We start from the raw sequence: 20,997 nt of genomic DNA on the forward strand, positions 1-20,997 counted from the left end.
TGTTTTCAGAGGATGGAAGACTGAAGCATGCCTTCAAAAGATGTCCTATAAACGGTTTGGAAGATTCAATGTATATATTAGAAAATAAGGGTTTAGTGCTTAATCTATGCATGGACAAAAATAGGTACTTGTCTTATTTTAAATATCTGTGTCTGACAAGTTAGTATTTAGCATTAACAAATTAGAGACAACCACCCAGGTACAACAAAACACTTTCCCCCCGCTGCTGAAAAAATCCTAGAGGAAACACTGTGTATAATGCTGTACTGTATAGCAACGTAAATGAATTAATTGTCAACAAATCCCATGAAAAGACCAAAACCAATTATGAACTGAACTTACTAACAAGTATTGCTTGTATAGGGAAAATAACACATTTCTCCATGGGACAATAAAGACTATCTAACAAAGCCTGATATACAGTAGCTCATTTCTCTGTGCCACAGAGCTCCATTGTTGTCCAAAAACTATTTAAAACACATCAGTGAGCCCCACCATTGCACTGACATGTTCCTTCATTACAATAAACATGGGCACCGTATTTTATTATCTTTTTTATTTATCAATCCCACATACAGCGTCCTGCTGCTTGAAATACTCACTAATGCACCAAATACGTATTCATCTGTGGGTGAAAATAGTCCCTAACAAATGCACTATTTACTCCTGTTCAAGCAACATTTGCTAAAAACTACCGTGGCCAGCATTTCTAGGACTTGTATATATTGTACTGTATATTTGTAACTTGTTTTTAAGCCTTCTGTAGGAAGGAGAGTCACAAAGTATTGACAAACTAAATCATTGCTGGTTTTGGTCTTTCTAGGGGATATTTTGACAGTAAGAACAATATAGAATAACACCATCCTTTAATCTATCACGAAGGCAACAAAAATCAGCTCAGCTCCATGCCAAACATCCTACTGCATCTTCTCTATTATCTAATAACAAATTGGTTTCACATTTGTTTTCTTTGCAAATTGTGTAATAATTCAATTGTGTTCTTTATCTGTAAATGCTTCTCATTGACCGATTTCTCCCACATGTACAGCCTGCTCGCTGCCCACACACACACCACAGAATGGAAATCACAGTTTTATTTAAAACTGTGACAAACATGCCAATCACAGCGGTTTAGATGAAAAACACAGCTCAGCCTTCTCAGCTAGAAGGTGGAATCTGAACTCACACAGGTGCTCACTTTTGATTTTTTCTCTATTACAAATGTCTGGTTTTAGGATCACAGGTAAATATAGTGTTTGCACTGCCTCAGGCCCACTTACATCACCGTGATCATATAGAGATCGCACACTCACACACAGACACCAGGGAGTTTCCCTCCTATTGCCAGTATACATTACATTCAAAGCACCACTGTCTGTCCTACATGATGTACACCACTACAAAGACTTCAAAGATCAGGAGCACCAAAGGGTGTCACCTCCCTAAAGCCTACAGGGTGGATGAATCCCTGCATCTGATATCTTTGACTACCACAACTGTGAAGCTTGCTTAAATAAACTATTTCTGGACAATTTCACAATGACTACTTTCTGCTGAGTCCCTTTATTTTAGCTCTGTATGGCTTTCCAGCTTGGAACGCAATAGGAGATTGCAATTTTCCAGTGAATGAATATTCCCTGAATTTCCCATGTCCTATAAGTGTCTAGATTTTGTGTTTTAGATGGTTTTTCACCCATTTCAGCTGAACCCTACCGAGTACAGTCACAAGCATGTGTTTGTGCAGCTATGAGAACACACACAAACATAGCATCAGTGCTGCTGCCCGGTGCAGTGGGCGCTTTCCACTGAAAGACCCTTTGTTTTGCTTCAGAGAAACTAAAAAGGAGCTTCAGCATGACTGACCCAGAGGCAAACAGGAATATGCAAAAGGGACTTTTAGTTCCTAGCTTAGTTCCTCTGGTTGTTCATTCCTGAAACTTTTTGGTCAAAAAAGGGGCTTAAGTCTGTGACAATGCTAACATGTGATGTTTAGCAGGTACTGTACAATGTTTACCATGTTTACATCTTCGTTTAGTATGTCAGCATACGCTAATTAAACAGTAAACATAAAATACAGCTGAGGCTGATGGGAATGTCCTTAGTTTTGCAGAGATTTTGTCATAAACCAAAGTATTGGACAAATTACTATTTTGACCTGATGATGGCGCTAAATGGAAAGTGAAGGAATCACCAAAGTCATTAGGATTCATCCTCTGGGCACCATGAATGTCTGTGCTACATTTCATGGCAATCCATTGAGATATTTCAGTCTCGACCAAGGTACTGGACCGACTGACCAACCAAAGGACCAACATTGCCATCACTAGAGCCACGTCACAGGTATATCAGGGTCTTGTGTAAGATAGAGCATGAGAATGATAGATGGCAAATAGGTGTAATATCAGCAGTAATACAGGTGATGAGGAGGTTCCAACCCTCACCTATCGGGAATAAAGAATGACGAACGAATTAGATCACAGATATAAGTGAGCGAAGGGAGTTTTCTTCGTAAGGTGGCTGTGCTCAGCCTTAGGATTAGCGTGAAGAGCCTGAACATTCAGAAGGCACTTGGAGTAAAATTGCTGGTCCTTCGCAATGAAAGAATCTAGTTTAGATGGTTTGGGAATCTGATTAGGACGCACCCAAAATGCCTCCCTGTGGGAGTTTTCTGAGCACGTCCAACTGTGAAGAGGCCCCAGGGTTGACTCAGAACAGGAGAAGGGATTATATATCCCATCTGGCCTGGGAACACCTTGAGATCCCCCATGAAGAGCTGGAGAAGTGGGAGGTCAAGGAGCTACCTTGCACAGCCTGCTGCCAGCCCAGACCCAGATTCAGAGATTCAAGCATCAGAGAATGGATAGTATAGAATCAAAAAAACATTTAAAGTAGCAGAAACAATTTCCTGTTTTCAAAAGAGCAATGAATACACGATTTCTCACAAAACATTATTAAATCTGGCTCTGACAAATAATATCTCAGTTTGGTTTATGCTGGTGGCTCCTACGTGTTTATCACTCAATGTATCTGTACATGCTAAGTTGTAATCATAGGGCACTATGATGCAAATAATCTACCAAGGACAGACATAAACAAACACATAATGCAGAAATGGAGAAGACAACATCAAGGAGAAGAGGAAGGAGAACAACACAGATCTTGGGGTTTAATGGGAGAGATAGAAAGAATGAAGATAAAGATTGAGAGGAAGGGCAAGCTGGGGGGGAAGACGTTATTTTTAGGTACGAAGGCTGCAGTGTCTCCCAGCGGAATATACACACACATAAACAAATGTAAACACAACACGTGGCACACCATTACCCTGTCGCTCTCTTGCCACATGACAAACACAAAGCCCACAGGCCACAAAACATACAGGGCACTCAGCTGACACACACACACCAAAGTTTGATTGCACACCCAGACACTCCAGTGTCATATGTTTGCATGCATGGGGTTAGCTTAAGGTCACGCCAAAGGCAATACACTTCATCCATCTTCTAATAGCAAAACAGAGATTGTGTGCAGGATAGATGATCCTCTTATCAGTTGATCATACCAGCACTGTAATCACTACACACACACCCACACACACACACATTTGGTAGGAGGTAGAGCTCTCTGCCGCAGGTACTGCAATTTAGGCTAACAGAATTTTTGTGTATACATGTTTGTGTGTGTGTGTGTGTGTGTGTGTGTGTGTGTGTGTGTGTGTGTGTGTGTGTGTGTGTGTGTGTGTGTGTGTGTGTGTGTGCGTGCGAGAATGCTGATTGGGAGCAAACAAACACACATACTGCTACGGCTAGAAACAGGAACTAGAGAAGCTTGAAATGGATCTTGCTTTCCAGAGCAGCCCCAAATTGTTTTAAGCTGCACTAATCTATGTTTTCACATTAACAAAAGGAATGAAATTACTATGTGTATGTGAAAGGGGTTCATCGAATTACCACCCAACTCTGCAGTTCCCCTGAGCTCTACTGAGGAAGATAGCATCTTTCAGATCATTATTTTGGTTTAACGTCCCACAACTTTGCTGTTTTGGTACAGTTTCACCGTGCTAATCAACAGCAAAAAACAACAAAAAAAAACTCTGATAAACAACTGTGCGCTACCTGCCCAGCACCGAACAACAGACAGACAAAGATAGCAACTGGCTGTTGAACACAGTGGAGCATTTAGCAGCTAATGGCAATTGTGTGCTAACATGTTCACCATAACAACAACATAACTTTGTAAGGTTGTCAGTTTGTTGTGCTGCCCCTATGTGGCCATAAAATCAATCAATACAGGTTTAAAGTTTGTCAACAATTACATGGTGGAGAGAGAAAGTCTGTTGTATTAGCTAAGTTGCAGTAAGTAATAAAGATGTCAGTTGGCTTTGGTTTTCCAAATTTGCTTTCAAATACAAACACAGGCAGATTCTGTGACTAGCTTGAACACAGTTATTTAAGATATTACATGACTGCTCGCTATCTGCAGCAGGAATTTAGCAATAGCCAATACCGTTGTGAGCTCATTTATGTGTGGCCCTCGTGTTGATCAGTGGTATTAATAAGCCACGTAGGATAGTAGAATAAACAGCTAGTGCTATTTTAGTCATTCAGCACAGTCCAGTGTTTGGTCCTGTCAGTGCTGCTGTTCCCGCTGGCATTTACTGTATATACAATCACTGTGTTGTTTGTGTAGTGAAAGTGGTTGTAATCTAGCGCTGTCTGCTAAATATGAGAGGCAGTTTTATTGCACATGATGTTCATGTGGCCCTGTTTATCTCACTGTAGCTTCTGACTGTATAAACCAGTTACTTGCTGTCACAAACTGTGTACATAGCTGCATAGTGTGCTACTAGTCCAAGCTTATTGCCTTTCGCTGCCATACAAATTACCAACAGCAGCTTTAAAATTCACTTGTGTATAACTGGATTGTATGGATCTCTATACCGTCTAACAGTAAGGCATAAATACACAGTCATTCTTAAACTCATTGAAGTATGTATGTGCATGCATTTAATTTTAATGTTAACGAAAACATTAACCACCTGCTGTTAACCCTCTTATTGCTCCTCCAGCCACAATGATCTGCTGCTGCTACAACACATGTATATAATAAGCCCCCCATTGTGTTTGTGAAATCAACACCTTCCTTCCCCTCTGGTCTGTATGTTACATAACGCTTATTTGTCTCATTACATCCACACCAGACCAACGAGGGTTAAGAAGCTTCCGGTCTGTCCATCACACACACACACACACACACACACACACACACGGATGGATGAACACAATGTGTGAAAGAATGTGTGTTTTCCTGTCTGGATGTTTGGTTGGTGAATCCAAACACATAGCTGGAGATGGCACATTCCAGTGGAGAGATATGGGGAACTGTGCGACACATACAAATGCTGTGTTTCCAATGGGAGGATTATGCAAATTATGTTGTACTGAAATAGAAAAGCTAAAGGAAAAAGGTTTCGATAAGAACCTCTAACCTGACTCAAAGAGGAACTTTGTTAACATCGTGAAAATTTCAATGTATTTTTGTATAAATAATGACACAGCAATGATCAATTCAAATTTTATTTATTATGACTCAGGGTCCAGATAAAATTATGTCTGACAAGTTATTGCAAAACAGAAAGACATCTTTTCATTTAGGTGATTAAAATGTCTAGAGAATTGGCAAAGCTGCCAACTGCAGTTTTAAAATGCAACAACAGCTACAGTCGCCTACACCCAACAACACCCAACAACACAAAAGCAACGCTTAACCACAGAGAGATTTCTAAGGATCGCCTAACACAATTGAACAGGACTTTAACCTCCCTCTCTCTATTATCACCTCTCCACCTCCTCTGCTGTCTGTTTTATAGCTTTCCATCGTTCTCACGCCCCACCACTCAGTCCCTGAACACAGTCGCCAAATCCATCTCCATTCACCCTGAGGCCTTTGGGAACAGGTGTTCACTCTCTGAGGTGCCCTGTTTTGTGTGAATGTGTGTGTGAGTGTGTGTGTGCGCGCGCTGCTCGCACCATCCAACAGTGGCCTGGGCTCTTTCCTGTCTTTGTGCCAACCCAGGTGGGACGTCCCAGCCTGAGACAAAGATGCAACATTTCCCATAAATTCATTATATCAGACGTTTGCTGGCCAAATATTATCTTTGTGCCTCCTTCAGGTGCTGTGATGCACAAAGCTTGATTAAACCTGGCATTTCTGATTGATGGAATTCATGAACAGATATGGTTTGTATGTTTGTCCATCGCACACAATATCTTTAATGCCTACAGCTGGGTATCATCTGAAATTTTTCCATTTCCATAACAACACCAAAACACTTTTTGGTTCCTTAATTTGAGAAATATAAACATGCTTTTCTACAAAACCCTGGATTAGTTTGACAAAAGAAGTGAACGTTCTCAGATATATTAAAGGAATACCTCGACATTTTGGAAAATGTGCTTTTTCGCTTTTTTACTGATAGTTAGATGAGAAGATTGAAACCACTCATGTCTGAACACTAAAGCTATATCCAGCAGCCAGTTAGCTTAGCACAAGACAACAAACACAGGGAAACAGAAATCTGTCTACAAAAACCTCTCATTGATTAGTGTAAAAACGACACAGTGTGGTTTTGTGTTAGACTGTTTCTTGAGGTGCAGTCATTTCCTGGAGTCTCCGCTGGTTGCTGTGTAACCTCATGGTGACAAAAAGACTCCAGGAAGTTATTGTGCCTGGCCAAGAAATAGTCTGGCACTTTACTCCCTGTAGCTGTTTCTCTCTGTTTCCAGTCTTTAAGCTAACCAGCTGCTCGTGGTAGCTTCATATTTACTGTACAGACAAACGAATAAGTGTGTTTCCCAAAATGTCTCTTGAAATCCTTTAGGGTGTTACCAGCCTGGAGCAAAAGTCCATTGAATTCATATGTGAATTCAAGGTTCTGTATCTACCTCTATAGATGCCACATATCTGTTTTGCAATTTTGAAAATGAGTGCACGTCCTCACTTCACACTATTTTGAACACCAAGGACCAGCTAACTCTTCCCTCTCTTTCCTCGCAGATGACGATCAAGAAACATGATGGAACAGATTTTCTATTTCTTGCCTCACGCTGCAATATTTCTGAGAGATGACTGTTTTATCTAGTTTCTATCTTTGACGCCATGTGGTCACAGCTGTGGTGTGCTTCCCAGAGATCTCCTGTCAATCAAACAGTCTAGAATTGTACTCTAACATTTTCATCCTTTGGTTTTCTGTTGACAAAGTCAGTCAGTTTCTGTAGTTTCTTGGTCTGTTCAGTCACGGCTGCTATCACTGCTCATGTAGGACTGTTGCTCTAATCTGATTAGAACAGATTATTAGTGTGTGTGCAAACGTACCTAGCAATACTGACCTCGAATTGATCTGACCTTTCAGATAATGATGAATAAGATACTTACTGGTGCTGATACAGTGAGGAGCTTGAGAAGCATAAAACCTCAGAGTAGTATTAGGAACCTCCGTCCATTACAGCAACATTTCTGATAGAATTCATTAGAATTGGCTGAATTAAGAAGCAACAAGGCCTGACTATTGTCTCTCTGGGCTTCATGGGTAGTCCAATTTTTGTGACGGTTTCCTGTGAACTTTCGATGCACTTTATTGGCACTGATTGCAGATAACGCCTGTCTGTGAGGCAATGATTAACCCGCTGGGAAGGAAGAGGGATAATTAGAGATTCCTACTTGAGATTAAAAAGGAAACTCACTTTTACACAGAGACTGGAATTTAAAGTAAGAGGAGGCAGCAGGATAAGAGAGGGCAATCGGAACAAGGTTACACAGTCTGTCTTGAAATCCTAGAGCTCACAGGTTCAAATCCAATAAGAGCCAAACAACGTCCTCTAAAAGCTAAATCTGACGTGAGTGAAATAAATCAAATTCAACTGCAGGTAGAAACATTTCATTGTTATGATTATGTGAGATGGTCAGATGATGCAAAAATAGTTTTAGAGAAGCAGGCAGATGGTGAGAGTTGTGTAGGACGGGATGTACTGAATAGCAGAATGTCAACTACAGCTGACTGCACTTGGCACAAACACTGTACCACTTATTTGCGTGTTTATGTGTTTGTGTGCACAAAAAATCTAATATTCTAATCTTGCATTATGAAAACGATTTTGAATTTGATATCTTAAGATTGTTTTTATAGCTAAAACACAATTTGAAAGACAGAAATTTTCAAATCACAGCTACATAACTTAGCATGCTGTAAAATGTGTTTACTGTAGTATAGCTGCGTCACATACATCTCAGGCAGTTACCAGTTGTCATGTCTACTACTTGACAATTGTGGGCAGAAAAATTTGATGTTTTCCTCAAATCGTTCAGCACTTTCTTAGGAGTGAAAATATTTTAACAACATTAAGCCATTTTGGTCTGTGCTGTATTTCTTCAAGCTGTTTTGGATTAAGTCAAATTAAGGTTTTAAGTTAATTGCAAGCAACACCGGACCGATAAACTATTTTGCAAGAAAATATCATTAGCATTACAAAGTGTAACGGTTCTTTAATTTCATTTACATGTCATTTCTTCAGCAGTTATTTAGCCCATTTTAAGAACAGAGACAATAAAGAGCAAACAGAGTGAAACATCATCCGAGTTGCTCGCTGTGTTCAGATCCTCACTAGTGTGCGTCTGTGTGTGATGATGAATATTTCAGCATCCTCACTGTCAAACGACACCACTTGAGTTCACAGTGAGTGCTCACCACATGAGGGAAAGTGACTTCATGAATGACGTCTGTTTATTTTAATGTGTGACCTCTGCGTGTGTGTGTGTGTGTGTGTGTAATCCTTGTCTGCTGCTGCTCTAACAATGCCACTGGTTAATCTCCAGATTAGGAGCCAATCTCAGTCATCCAACTCAACTCTCCACACACACACACACACACACACACCTGGCAAAGTATGATGGGGCAGTTTATCCTGTAGGCAATTGGACAAGGCATGATGCCAAAACATTTGTGTCTGTGTGTCTGTGTGTGTGTGTGCGCGTGTGTGCGCGCATGCGCATAATCCCTGCCCGCTGCTGTTCTAACAATGCCATTGGTTAATCTCCAGATTATGAGCCAATCTCAAAAAACTCAACCTTCCATACACACACATACACACACTTGGCTAAACACGATGGGATGGTTTATTCTTGGGGCAATTGGACAGGACGTGATGCCAAAACATGCAGGAATAATGATAGAGTGTGTGTGTGTGTGTGTGTGTGTGTGTGTGTGTGTGTGTGTGTGTGTGTGTGTGTGTGTGCACAGTGATGAGAGAGACAAAAGTGAGTATTACAGCAGAATTACAGAGTGTGTGTGTCTGTGTGCAATGTATTTGAGGGAGAGAAAACAAAGAATAGTCTAACACACATAGCTGCCCTACAAGACCAAACATTTCTTCTGACACCCAAACACATTCATACAAGATGACACCACACACACACAAAAATATTAGGCCTATATGATGGCTTTGTTTTACTGTAAAATGAAACACACACACCAGCAGGCTGACAAAGGTGTTTGATGCAGGATGACCTACATTTTTCACTTTTTAGAGCTAGAAAAAAGCTGTGTGTGTGTGTGAGAGAGAGAGACCTTTGGCAATATTGTCTTTGTTACACTCATGCCAATAAATCATATTGAACTGAAATTGAGAAAGATAGAGAGAGTGAATGAACTTACACCACTCTGCATTCCTTGCATGGCTCAAATAACTTTCCTCATAAATGTGTGTCTGTGTGTGTTTTCTTGCTGCACCCAGCCCACACTAATTGTATTCATTCTGAAGCCCTAGAATTAGCCAGACCCCAAAAAAACCCAATAATTACTACTTCACCTACATGATGCCCACCCTGTGGCAGTTCAGTGGCAGGGAGGCATTCCCATCAGCCCCAGGGGATGTTAGCAAGGCCTGCTTTCAGATTTATTTACATTTTACTGCTTTTCACATTTAGTGTACTTCCTCAGGTACCAACAAAAAAAGAGAAGGGGAGAAAGAGCTTATTGGGCTATTGGAAGGTCCTACATTGTGTGTGTACACACATGGGCACACACACACATACACACACTGGAAAATGTTGATGGAAATATACAAACACACATGGAAATATATGATCACACATACAAACCCTGAGAAACATATGTACATACACATGTACACAGGCAACAGACTCGTATATACAGTGCTGCATTCACTGAAACACAGTCCAACACACACACATACACACTTGTTAACTCACACACGTGAAGAAACGTACATGCTCATACAGACACACACACACACACACACACACACACACACACACACACACACACAAAGTACCCAGACAGAAACAAACAAAATGATATAAATACAGTGAAATAGAGATGGGTGTGCACACACATAGAAAAGCATGCAAAAAGACAAACATAAAGAGATGCGCACACATAGAAATACAAACACACACACACACATACATACACAGACATATAAACACTCCTCTGATCAATAAAACACTGCACAAGTTGGAGTTATACAAACAGGAGAGAGAAAGAGAGAGAGAGATATCAAGCTGCTGGCCTGGTTGTCAATAGCAACAGTGTTCTGGAGGCAGGCCGTCTAGCTATAACATGCTAAGATTATATTTCAGTGATATGGTGATCAGCACATCCATATACCCACTTGAATCTGACGGGCACCCCGGCTTTAGACAAGGACATCAGAACATTTGAACTGACAGCAAAGCTGTTTGCCTCACAGTACTGTAATGTTATCAACCGCACTTCACTGATTTTTCTAACGACTATGATCTCTGTTCCTGTCGCTTCAGTTTTTGCATAAGTTAAAGGGGCACTCCAATAAAAGCCCATGTCGAGATAAGCCCTAATGACACCATCAGGGTTACTTTATACGACATTGAAAACCACTTCCAGAGCCACAGAAGGCATTACACAACTATTTTTACAGGCTGAGTGGCACTCTTCATGACTAGTAATAATATATATGTAAAACTGGTGGAATGCCCCTTTAACAGCACATGAAGGATTAGTTGAATGTGAGCTTCAACCCAGACTGCATCATTCACCCAAAACTCTCACTTTGACTTCTGCTCACACTCTTCTGCTCCAACAGGAAGTTTCGAACCAATCACTGACATTCTGCTGTTCCGTCACATGGCACTTAAGTTTCTCAAACTGAAACCAATCACACATCTCAAAACTTTACTCTGCCAGGAGACAACTCACTTCACTGTGCCCATTCTGATCTGTCGGTCTCAGGAGAAAGGAGTGAGAAAGAGCGCAAGTGTGTGCACATATTCGCAGAACACGATCTCATGTTCCTGCTATACATTAGATATAATGCATACACCGATCAATACAAGCGCTGCTATACAGCCCAGAGACATAGGGAGGGGGCTGTCAGGGTAATTACTTTGTCCTCTGGGGGTGTATCACTCACAGCCAACAGCCTAGATCTGAATGTGGGTCAATACACACACTCATACACACACACACACACACACACACACACACACACACACAAATGAGCAGGCAGTTGTTCCAGATGAAGGATGGTGGAAGTAAATCCAGGTCAAACAGGAAGTGGAAAAGAGCCTAAATGCATCACGGACGTTTCACTGCAGAAATGGATGATAGGTGGTCGATAGAACCCCTTACCATCTGCTGTTGATGCATACAGTGATGATATGATACTATTATATCATGACTGACAACTGTACTGTACACACTAATTATAATTTCTACATTTTATCTTTAATCTGAGAACACGAATTATGAAGCAAGTTTTTTTTTTTTTTTAGGAGTTTAGACGCCAGTTTATCTAACAACAATTCACTTAATATCTCACTGTATCCAGGGTGAAGACAGGATACGCTTGAGGCTGCAGAAAACATAGCTATGTACATCCCCTACAGGTAATTTACAAGCAGGCTGTGCACCTTCACAAATCACAAAAGCATCTCAATGGAACTGACAAAAACTGGTAAAAATCATCAAGTCATTTTAAAATCATGAACACAAATCATTTCAAAAGGAGGGCATTACAACAAGCTAAAGGACTCGTTCAAGTCAGCATGAAGAAATGTCTGCAGCTGGTTCTCCCATTTCTCTCCATACGACTTGAATGTGGCACGCGTGAAAACTAAAGGCACTTCCATCAACCGAAAAGCAAATGTTTATATATTTATATTGTCATAATAATTAAAAGTCACCTCAAGCAGATGCTTGAGGTAATCTTTCACTGTGAAAGAACTTTAGCTGCTTTAAAGGGGAAAGGAAAATCTCACTATATTCTAAAATACAAGTGAATGTACAGTCTAGTGTGGGCTGCATGAATCTGTGGTTGTACAGACACACAGACTTTAATGTTAATTAAATTGAAGAGTGCCTGTAGTGTTACATAGGCCTATTAATTTTATAGTAGGTTTATGCATTTTTTTTTTTTGGAGATCTGTCAGTGACATTCCTGCATTATTGGTGTTAATTGCTTGCCCAGAAATAACACCAGTAACGCAGAAATGTTCATTTACATTTACATTAGGGTTCCTCTCGCTGGGGGGTAGCCTGGCTGCCAATATGTAAACAAACCACAATATTTGCTCCCGAAATAACGAATTAAAAGATTTTATGTTTCAAATATGTGCGAGGAGCGAACATTACAGTCATAATTGAAAATGGTAAAAATGTAAGGTAGCTGTAAAATATGAAATGTAGCTAGAGTCTGGCTGAATTATTCTTCAGCTGCCGTTTCCTCTGTGTTGTCATTCCCACACACTGTTCAGCCTTCGTCCTAAGCGACCGGACCAAATGTAACGTCAGGGAGTCCATTGTCGGACAGACTGTGTGTTATCCACAAATGACATTTGCGCAAATTTACCTGAAAATGGTGAATTCCGTCGTTTCAAGCCGACTCTCCGGAGCAGCCAGGCCCGGATGCCCTCCTCCGCTTTATCCGCCCACTGAAGTAGCCTAAACGTATGTATTCGGTTCGGTTCCAAACGCTTCGATAGAGAAGAAATATCCTCCGAAACACACAGAGAGATATGAGGGGTGTGAGGACGGAGGGCTAGAGACCGAACCCCCGAAATGTCGTCTGTGTGGCGGTGAAAGCACTTTAAAGTGGCCGGAGGAGGATCTGTCTGCTGTAGACACAGGAGACGGGAGGGGTGCAAACTAGCTGCCATCAAGTGCCACACAGTAGTCAATAAAGGGTCTTCCTGCAACTTTTCAAAATAAAACCATTCTCAACGACCATGTGTCGTTTTCTATCACAACTTTCAAAATAAAAGCGCCAGTGACGAGTTCACAGTGTCCGGTCACAGTATTCAAAATAAAAGTGACAAAATAACAAATTTCATTCTATAATGTCAAAATAGATAGTTATATACATACACGTATACATACACTTTCAAGGTTATGTTTTGACATATAAAACGACAGTAGGGTGTCTTTACTCCCTTGTCCCAGTCATTCTTCAATGAAATATTGAACATACAGGTATAGGCTTACACATTCATTTAATTAAGACAATAAAACAATAAGTATTCATCTTTAAAAAAAGATAATATTCAGGGTATTACAAAAAACAGTCCATGTTTGTTAAAGGTTCTAAAATTAAAATCAAAATCTTCTGTCATGTTACATCTTATAGCTCAGTTGTACCAAAATATGTTTTCAAATGATTCATTTTTAAATAATCCTTGAAATTAGTAGATGATGGTAGAAGATTAACCATAGAATGTATATAAAAAGATGAACAATGAAATTAATTTTCTTAATTTCAAGTTGAAAAGATGGTTGTGTCATCAGAAAGTTGTGAATATTGAATTTCTCCTTCCCTGCATTGATTCATTTGAAAAGGATGAATAAATAATAGCAATAGTCATAATCTTTGTGACAAGCTGAAATACAAAAATGGGACACTGGGCATAAATTGGACAGAACTAGAAACATAACTAGCATTGAGTTGCATGTTTGGTTGTGTGGCGCCATCTGTTGAATAAAAGCTGCAGCGACTACAATGAATTCAATCCTGTTGTTGAGCATTGGTAATACAGATTGTAAATCTGAATAAAGAATATTGTTGAATAAATAGAAATATTGTTACTAAAGTCTCTAATTGTCCTGTAAGAAGTTACAGTGTTGATATTTCACAATAACCTTGATGTTTAAAGGGTCACTTCCCCCAAATAACAAAAAACATATATTGTCATTTGTGTGTGTGATTTGGGTGAACTTACAAACCCTTTAACCCTTTATGCTTTGCCTCCTGTGGTACACAAACTCATACTGTTGTTATATCTGTTTATCAGTATTTTTTTAAAGCCTACATTGTAACGTTATTGACAGTGCACGTGTGGGTGTGAGTGCTGTCATCACTGCACTTTGCCCCAGTCTCAGTCCTCTAGCATAGTTTTATTTATTTCCGGGGATCACATCGGGATACAACCCGACTGGAAAATGTCTCGGGCTGCGGAAAGACTCAGACTGCTGATCAATCATCTCGATCGATCACCCGCTGATATCGTATCCTTTTATTCTGCTTTGTCAATATACTATATCATCAAGGCTCCACATAGCAGAACATGTTGATATGTTAGCCGACAGCTCGACACCTAGCGGCGGACAGCTCTGGTGAACAAGGCCGGGGCACCGCGGCGCACGGCAGGCCTCCGGGAAAATGACCAGGAATGCAAGAATAATTTAATGGTATTATTTTTTATGAATGCTTTATTAATATTAATTAATGAATTTTGGTTCTTGCCATCATAGGCACAGTAACGGTAACACCGTTATTTTGAATTGAGGCTCCCGCCATTGTTTCTGTAAGTTAATGTTATAGTTGTAGGTAAAGGTTTAAAGTCGAGCAATTTAAGAGGTTTACAAAACTGTAAATGTATTTGTAACAGTAAATTGAAGGCTTTGAAATTGTGTTTTATACAGCAACAGTTATTCCTGTGAAGGGTATATCTATTCGGTTGAAACACACTAGCTTAAAATAACGAACGCTAGTGTGTTTTTAGGTCAGTTGGAAGCCTATTAGCTTAAGCATTTTATCTAAATGAATATGTTAAATAAGAAATTCGAATGGGTTTCTATTTCTTTTACTTTTCTCACTGTCTTAACGGGCTTTCAGTTGTTACTGTTGCCCCTTTTCCTTGACTGATTTTGTTCAGAGAGCTGCACCAACTTCTGCTCAAACCTTCGCCGTCAGTCACCCACAGAGACTGAGGTAGGGACACCTTCAGATTTAGCTGACACTGTAATTCCAACACCTCAACAGTTGCCTCTGGCTAAATGTTTTCGTATCCACAATATGTGATACATTTATCATTCACCTTTGACACAGTTTCTCCACTGCTCCCTTCGATCACGTCTCTTATAATGTCCCGCTTTTCTGCTGTCTGTGTGTCATAGCAGTAACAGCTGGTGGTGCATTCAGTTTGATTTATTCAGAGGACAACAACAAAGCAAGCCCTGTTGTTAAGCTAGTTTAGTGGGAGTTCATGTTTCATGTTAGAAAAAGATAAAAGTTCCAGAGAAGTCTCACATGTCCTGCGTGTTATTAGGTAGCGACTTTTTTTCTTAGCCATCACCTGGAATTTACTGAAAATCCAAATGACTTGAATGCAACACACTGTCTATCAATCATTTCCCCTCTACTGTAGCTTTTCATTCCAACTAAACATTGAAGTAACTAACATATGGTGATATAGTTGTGTGTTACCACTCTTTTTGGTAGATACACCTTTGATACCGACCTGCTGACCCCAGAACAGCGACTCTCCTATGAGGAAAATGGCTTCCTCCTCATCAAGAATCTGGTGTCTGATGAGGACATAAATGGTTTCAGGTGACCATCAGAAACTCTGACAACTGTAAAGAAAAAAAAGCTTTTCTCCCAGCATATAAGCATAAAAACATCACTGTTAGTAACTGCAGTAATTGAACTTTAAAACTTCTAAAAATAAGATTTACTATGATAAACCCATTATTGAGAGCCGCACACTCATTAAACATTAAGTGTCTCTAAGGATATTGTTATCTTGTATATTTGCATCAAAATGACCTGTAGCTGTATTGTGAGGTGCTGACCGTGATCTGGGTGTGTTCTTCTGTGTGTGCGTTCTTCAGGACGGAGTTTGAACGGATCTGTCGACAGGAAGTGAAGGTTCCCGGTCTGGTGGTGATGAGGGACTTAGCAATCGCTAAGTCAGAGTTTGTTCCAGATCAAAAAGCCGTCTCCAAACTCCAGGACTTCCAGGAAGATCCTAAACTGTTCCGGTACTGCACCTTACCACAGGTACAACACACACACAAGCAGATCAGTTTTAATCTGTTTGGTTTAAAACCTTTTTTTTTTTAAACTTCTTTCAATTAATACTTGAAGACGCAGTGTGTCACAGTTTAAATATCTTACCTGGAAATGACTGTCAAATTATTTGGTATTTGATACACAGGTTTTTAAAGCCACTTTGTGCAGACATTGGCGCCCCTTAGTAGTAGTATCAAAAAACACATAGATTTGACCCACTCCCATGATTAACTCAGACTGAAAGCGTTTTTACCAGGATGTGTAATTTTTCCACAAACAAAAACTTATGCCAACAGAACAACATTTTCTTTTGAAAAGCAACTTAAGTTTGAAATAATTTAAATCTGAACACTGCTGGACAAAAACTTGTGCTTTTCTGTCAGATTTTGAAGTACATAGAGTGTTTCACTGGACCCAACATCATGGCCATGCACACAATGCTGATTAACAAACCTCCTGACGCAGGTATGGAGCAATTCAATAAGATTTACAATTAACTGGTTTTGGTTTGTTTGGAGAACCACTGGAACCTCCTCAGAGATCCCTTGAACTCAATGTGGGAACTGCTGTATTAAAGAGTTCCTTTTCCCCTTTTAAATTAAGTCTCATCCAATTTTTTTCAAATATCAACCATCCTCACTTCAAAGTTAAAGGTACCCTGTGCAGTCTTTTAGCAATGCTTTAATGAGTGGGTCGATGTTTTGTTTGTGACGACTTAATACACAGTCCTGCCGCCGGTTTCGCACTCTTCCGCTGAACAACAGTTGGTGGTAACACACAAATAAGCATAGTAGTGCAACAACCAACAAAGACAGTGAAGAAGAACACTGTAAGCTAGCAAATATGGATGTAAACAATCCAGGATTTAAAATGTTGAAAAAAATCAGCTTTACAAATGTTTTATGAGAAAGGGAATTAACTCAACACGCCTGTCAGGCCTCAAGCATAAACACAATGCATTTTGGTGAGAAACGCTGAATGTTAACACAACTTTGTTTATTTACAAGAAAACTTCACAGGGTACCTTTAATTTGCATATTAAGAGGAAATTAATTAGTCACAATTCTTCTGCAACAGGGCGTAAAAAAGATAAATCCTAGATTTTAAATGTCTGATTTACATGAATTATGACCAGAACAAAAGCAAGACATTCCCCAAAATTGAAAAAAGAAACAACAGAGGACAGTATTGTTTATTTAGTTTTTTTAAAACCAGGTTCAGGGGTTTTGAGATGTCTCTCATGTCTCCTGCTGTTCCAGGTAAGAAGACGTCTCGTCACCCGATGCATCAGGATCTGCATTACTTCCCGTTCCGCCCAGCAGACAGGATCGTCTGCTCTTGGACGGCAATGGAGAAGGTGAACAGGCAGAACGGCTGCCTGGTCGTCCTGCCGGGAACACACACCAGCACACTGCAGGAGCACGACTACCCCGAGTGGGAGGTACACACACACACACACACACACCAAATTCTACGGGAAGCATGATTACACCTGCTAGGAGGTGCACACACGCATACACTGTCTCGTGGGTCCTCAGGGTGGCGTAAACAAGATGTACCATGGAGTGCGTGGCTACGACCCACAGCACCCCAGGGTGCACCTGGAGATGGAGAAGGGCGACACCGTTTTCTTCCATCCGCTGCTGATCCATGGCTCTGGAATGAACCAGACGCAGGGCTTCCGCAAGGTACTACGCTACCCATTATCCAGCATTTTCTTAAACAAACTAGCACCATACTTCATCAGCTTATTTTTGTGAGTTACAAAAAGCAAATCATCAAAAACGCATGTGATAAAAAATATTATAAATTTAAAGACGACAGTGTGTGTGTGTGTGTGTGTGTTTCCAGGCCATCTCCTGCCACTATGCCAGCGCTGACTGTTATTACATCGATGTGAAGGGAACCACGCAGGAAAACATAGAGAATGAAGTGAAGGAGATCGCAGCCAGGAAGTACGCTGTAGGCGACGAAATTACCTTCCAGGTCAGACATTGACATTCACAATATGATATACAAAAGGCTTGAAAGTGTTTGATACAGTTTGATTACCTCTGGATTTTTAGATATCATATACTGTTTACACACAATCCTACATGACTATATGAGTTTAATCAGACAAAACACAGATATAGGAGAATGAATGACAGCACGTACATTGTTGATATTTGGCTTGTCGTTTCTAAATGTGACTGTTGTTTGCAAGCATGCACTTTAAAGCTTAGCTCAATGAGAGGCCAGTGATGATAACAAATTTTCCCCTGGAGAAAACCTAGAATCAGAGCCTACAGGTGGAAGGAGGTGGGGCTGATAAAATGAAAGACTTTGCAGTGAGATTGAACAGCGACAGGTTAAAAAGTCCTGAACTAGCTTTGGACTCTTCACTGTTTTTCATTAAATTCACACAGATAAAAACTGAAAATGAGTGTCGATGCGTGGCGTCTAAGCTCTGACCTTGTCAGCCCCTGCATGTATGCACTTTAAGCTTAGTGCAATGAGAGAGCAGTGATAACAAATTTAACCCTTAAGGGATTGGACACCTCCGAACAAGGAGAGGAATGTATTCTGGTGAAATCAATGTGGGGCCATTTTTAAAAGCAACATTTTCACTGGATGCACTCCCAGTGATCCACCTGACATGCAGCAGCAGCATGAACTCCATCCAATAGCAGCAGCAGTAAAGAGCACTTGAGCACGAGTAACTGTGAGGATGACGTTCTTTAAATAGACTGCTAAGTTCACCAGAGATGTACACCAACATCTAAGTAGATATTCTACATAATGTTAAGATCACACTTAGCAGAGCAGCTATTTATAAAATGGTAAAATTACAGCAGCATGTTATAACTCAAGTCTGGTAGCAATAACAACATGACTAGCTGATGTCTTGTTATTGTTTACAAGCAGAAGATCTGTGAGGAGTACAATAAAATCCCCCATTATGTGTCTCTGTCATGAGCTACATTTACCTTGCAATCAGCGTCTGCAAAGCAACAAGTATTTGGAAGCTTGTCATTATCATACATATAATGAGATTGAGCTCACCAAGCATGTCATAGTGATGCCTCTGTAGAATTCAATTAAATATGATTTGCCTAAGAGCAAATGTAAATAGTGAAAATACTTAGTTTGGGTGAAGGGAAGCATTGGGGATGTGATGCTCAGCAATGTCAGCAGTGACAAGCTGTGGGCTAAAGATGAGTGTGAAGGAAAGCAGCCATTTCTTGCGCTTAAAGATGCTCAGTGCATTGCAGCTTGCTCAAAAAATGTCCATATATCAGTAAACTGACTGATTAGCTCTGGGACATAATGTGGTTGTATAGATAACATGTTAAAGGAAAAAAAATCTTGAGACTTTCAGGAATTTTTCTGAAGGTTTGTTTTTGTTGAACTGACCCTTTAACTCTGTTTCACACACAGGATACCTGGGCTTTCCGAGGCCGCCTGGTGCAAGGAGAGAGGATTTCACTATAAAGACACCACAGACGTGCCACGATAAAATAAAAAAAAACGCCACGTGATTGCAGGGTGACCAACCAGTGAGCTGAAATTAGAACAGATTAATATGGTGATTGGATAAGAAGCAACAGGGCATGTTCACACTGGCACAGAAAGTGTTGTCGTATCATGCAATTCCTAATCGTAATGGAAGAATGTAATTCTTAGATTACTTAGTTTATTTAATTGAGGCTTTAGAGTTTGTGCTCATTCTAACATTTTTGAAATGTAATCTAGAGCATGTTGTTCTAACAGAGAACATAAAATACTGTTTAAACAGAAAATGTTAGTTACCTCATAAGCAAATCGCTACACAGTCCTTAAATAATAAAGCTGACATTCAGTACACTTCCTGCCACTTGCTTTACAGCATTTCACAGCACAAAATTGAAATGCAGTTGTCAGTGAGGTAGAGCGAGGTTGAGAGAGAGATAAAAGTAGAGTGAGAGAGAGAATACTAACAGCTACACTGAAGCTCTTATTAATTAACACTAACAGAGGCCTTGACCTTATACTGCCTTATAAATGTGTTCATTTTCTTGTGTCTGTTGATGAATGAATGGATGTTTGTTTTTGTTTTCTAGAATCTTGCTGTGATAAATGTAATGTTTTAATAACATTAGTAATTAAAAAAATGCTATTATAATGAGACTTTGTTTTGATTTCCTCTAACGCTTCAGACACAGAAACACACACCTGCCCCTTTGGCCTGTAATGTCATTTATGTCAGTTATGTCATAAGATTATAAATAATAAAGTCTACAACATAATTAATCTTGAAATAGTTACACGATATTTATACATTATATACAATAATCCAATTCATGACATAAGTAATATACAGATTATGTTAAATCAAGTAAGATCTACATTGCAAACAATATTGTACAGTAACATTTGTTTTCTTCTTGTGTCTTTGTTTAAACCCTGATTTATGATTTATTTATTGATTGATTTATCTGAAAAATCTCCTAAAGTTCACTTTGTCCAAGTGCTGACACCGACACACCTGAAAATGTGAATCTTGAACTAGAAAACTTGTGGTTCACAAGGGATTATGGGTGGAACAAAATAAAGTCACCTCAGATAAGACTGGTCAGTATCTGCAAGAGTCAAATTTGTTTTTAATCTCTTAACTGGCACGATGACGGGTTCCAATAAT

General features: G+C 39.9%; 2 protein-coding genes across 2 annotated transcripts in view; one reads left to right on the top strand and one right to left on the bottom strand.

Annotated features, from left to right (window-relative positions):
- cdk17 (cyclin-dependent kinase 17) overlaps positions 1 to 13,216 on the bottom strand; it is a 40,343-nt gene extending 27,127 nt beyond the window's left edge. Inside the window, exon 1 of the mRNA XM_044187059.1 lies at positions 12,900 to 13,216. The gene's annotated coding sequence lies outside the window, so the exon portion shown is untranslated. The remainder of the gene's footprint in view (positions 1 to 12,899) is intronic.
- A 1,175-nt stretch (positions 13,217 to 14,391) lies between these two features.
- On the top strand, positions 14,392 to 20,481 carry phyh (phytanoyl-CoA 2-hydroxylase). The gene is made up of 9 exons (XM_044186638.1): positions 14,392 to 14,548; positions 15,199 to 15,254; positions 15,765 to 15,875; positions 16,157 to 16,325; positions 16,721 to 16,802; positions 17,597 to 17,778; positions 17,876 to 18,025; positions 18,189 to 18,323; positions 19,758 to 20,481. Exons 1-9 carry the CDS (start codon positions 14,483 to 14,485, stop codon positions 19,809 to 19,811), a joined length of 1,005 nt encoding a protein of 334 aa, XP_044042573.1. The 5' UTR covers positions 14,392 to 14,482; the 3' UTR covers positions 19,812 to 20,481.
- Positions 20,482 to 20,997: the final 516 nt, after the last annotated feature.

This window comes from Siniperca chuatsi, linkage group LG23, assembly GCF_020085105.1.
Source record: "Siniperca chuatsi isolate FFG_IHB_CAS linkage group LG23, ASM2008510v1, whole genome shotgun sequence".
Taxonomy (NCBI): Eukaryota; Metazoa; Chordata; class Actinopteri; order Centrarchiformes; family Sinipercidae; genus Siniperca; species Siniperca chuatsi.